The sequence below is a fragment of the Austrofundulus limnaeus genome, unplaced genomic scaffold (genome assembly GCF_001266775.1).
Source record: "Austrofundulus limnaeus strain Quisiro unplaced genomic scaffold, Austrofundulus_limnaeus-1.0 Scaffold4, whole genome shotgun sequence".
NCBI classification, from domain to species: domain Eukaryota; kingdom Metazoa; phylum Chordata; class Actinopteri; order Cyprinodontiformes; family Rivulidae; genus Austrofundulus; species Austrofundulus limnaeus.
Window position 1 is genome coordinate 3,611,185 of NW_013952406.1, and position 1,305 is coordinate 3,612,489.

General features: G+C 35.8%; 1 protein-coding gene across 3 annotated transcripts in view; it reads left to right on the forward strand.

Annotated features, from left to right (window-relative positions):
- Positions 1-1,305, forward strand: part of micall2a (mical-like 2a) — a 14,730-nt gene that overhangs the window by 7,376 nt on the left and 6,049 nt on the right. For all 3 annotated transcript variants that reach the window (XM_014023682.1, XM_014023673.1, XM_014023665.1), the window contains exons 8-9: positions 190-244; positions 687-874. In XM_014023682.1, the coding sequence (XP_013879136.1) occupies positions 190-244; positions 687-874 (243 nt within the window). The remainder of the gene's footprint in view (positions 1-189; positions 245-686; positions 875-1,305) is intronic.

The window sequence follows — 1,305 nt, forward strand, 5'->3', positions numbered from 1 at the left end:
CCAGTTATGACAGAATGTGTAAAATGGTATGTATTATGCCAAGTTTCTTAAATATAAAGATGTTTTTTCGGCTTTTTGTATTTAAAGGATCTGCATGTCACAGGCACTGAAAGTGACAAATTTGGCATAAAAATAAAAAAAATACTTATTTTCACTAATTTGTTTATTTTGTCTCTATTTTTTCTGCAGCCACACAGGAGTGGCAAACAAAACTCAAACCTGTGAAAACTCCTCTGAAACTAAAGTAAGTGTGCAAGTACAAGGCTAAATGGCTCACTAAGTGCAGAGTGATGATTATTTTATTTATTTTTTAAAAATGTATAATATAAAAAACCCCTTCAGAATGTCTGAGCTTATTTACTCTCCAGAACGCAGACTCCTCGAGTTTCCTTCATTCCTGTTTCTCCTGGTTGGCTCAGAGTGCCGCCGCTAGCTCTGTCTCCCATCCTAACAAGCCCCAAGGAGTGCCTCGCCTGACCCTACTTTTCAAACCTAACACTAGATTTACTCATTCTAACCAATCCTGATGACTTCTTCCTCCCTTTTCTCATCTCTTTTAATATGACTAAAGACAAGGTGAGGCAATGTCCAACCTACGTTTTCATACTGAAACCTTTTTTTTCTGTTTGTTGGAGAAACAAAATGCAGTTTCATCTCAAGCTGCTTAATTTATTTCTTACTTGCAGAGATTCTGAGCTTGATGTCTTGYCTGAACCCCATAAATCTGATTTGAAGTCCATGACTCTAGACCACATCTCTATCGGTACAAAACTATCGGCTCCAAAACCTCCTGGACTTAGCTTTGCTTTGTTTGATCCTGGGTGCTTGAAGGAAGTCGGTCCCCAGAAGCCTCTGCCTGTTTCTGAAAACTGTGGTAAGATGTTTATTTGCATTAAATTTTGAGTATTTCATATTAAACTGATCACTGATTGGCTTTAATTAGTCTGAAAGGTACGTTACATTAAGAATTAGTGCTAGAAATTAATTCAAACAAAATGTGATACTTTTAATGGGCAGAATTGTCCAGAACCTGGAAAATAATGGTTGAGGAAATCTGATTGTTTTAGAGAACTTGTTCAATTGGTTGATTTTTAAATTGTCTTTTGTGTAGAAATGTTTCTTTACATTACGTTACAATGGAGTTTAATTAAAAAAAGCTGACTTGTCTGTAAAAACCAAACATTGAATCTTAATTTTTATTTAGAAGTTATCTGGTCTAAATCGGGCAATGAAATGTTGCAGCTACACTGAAAAGTGGAGGGTGTTTTTGTGAGTGAAACACGAATGCAACAACATTCATAACTC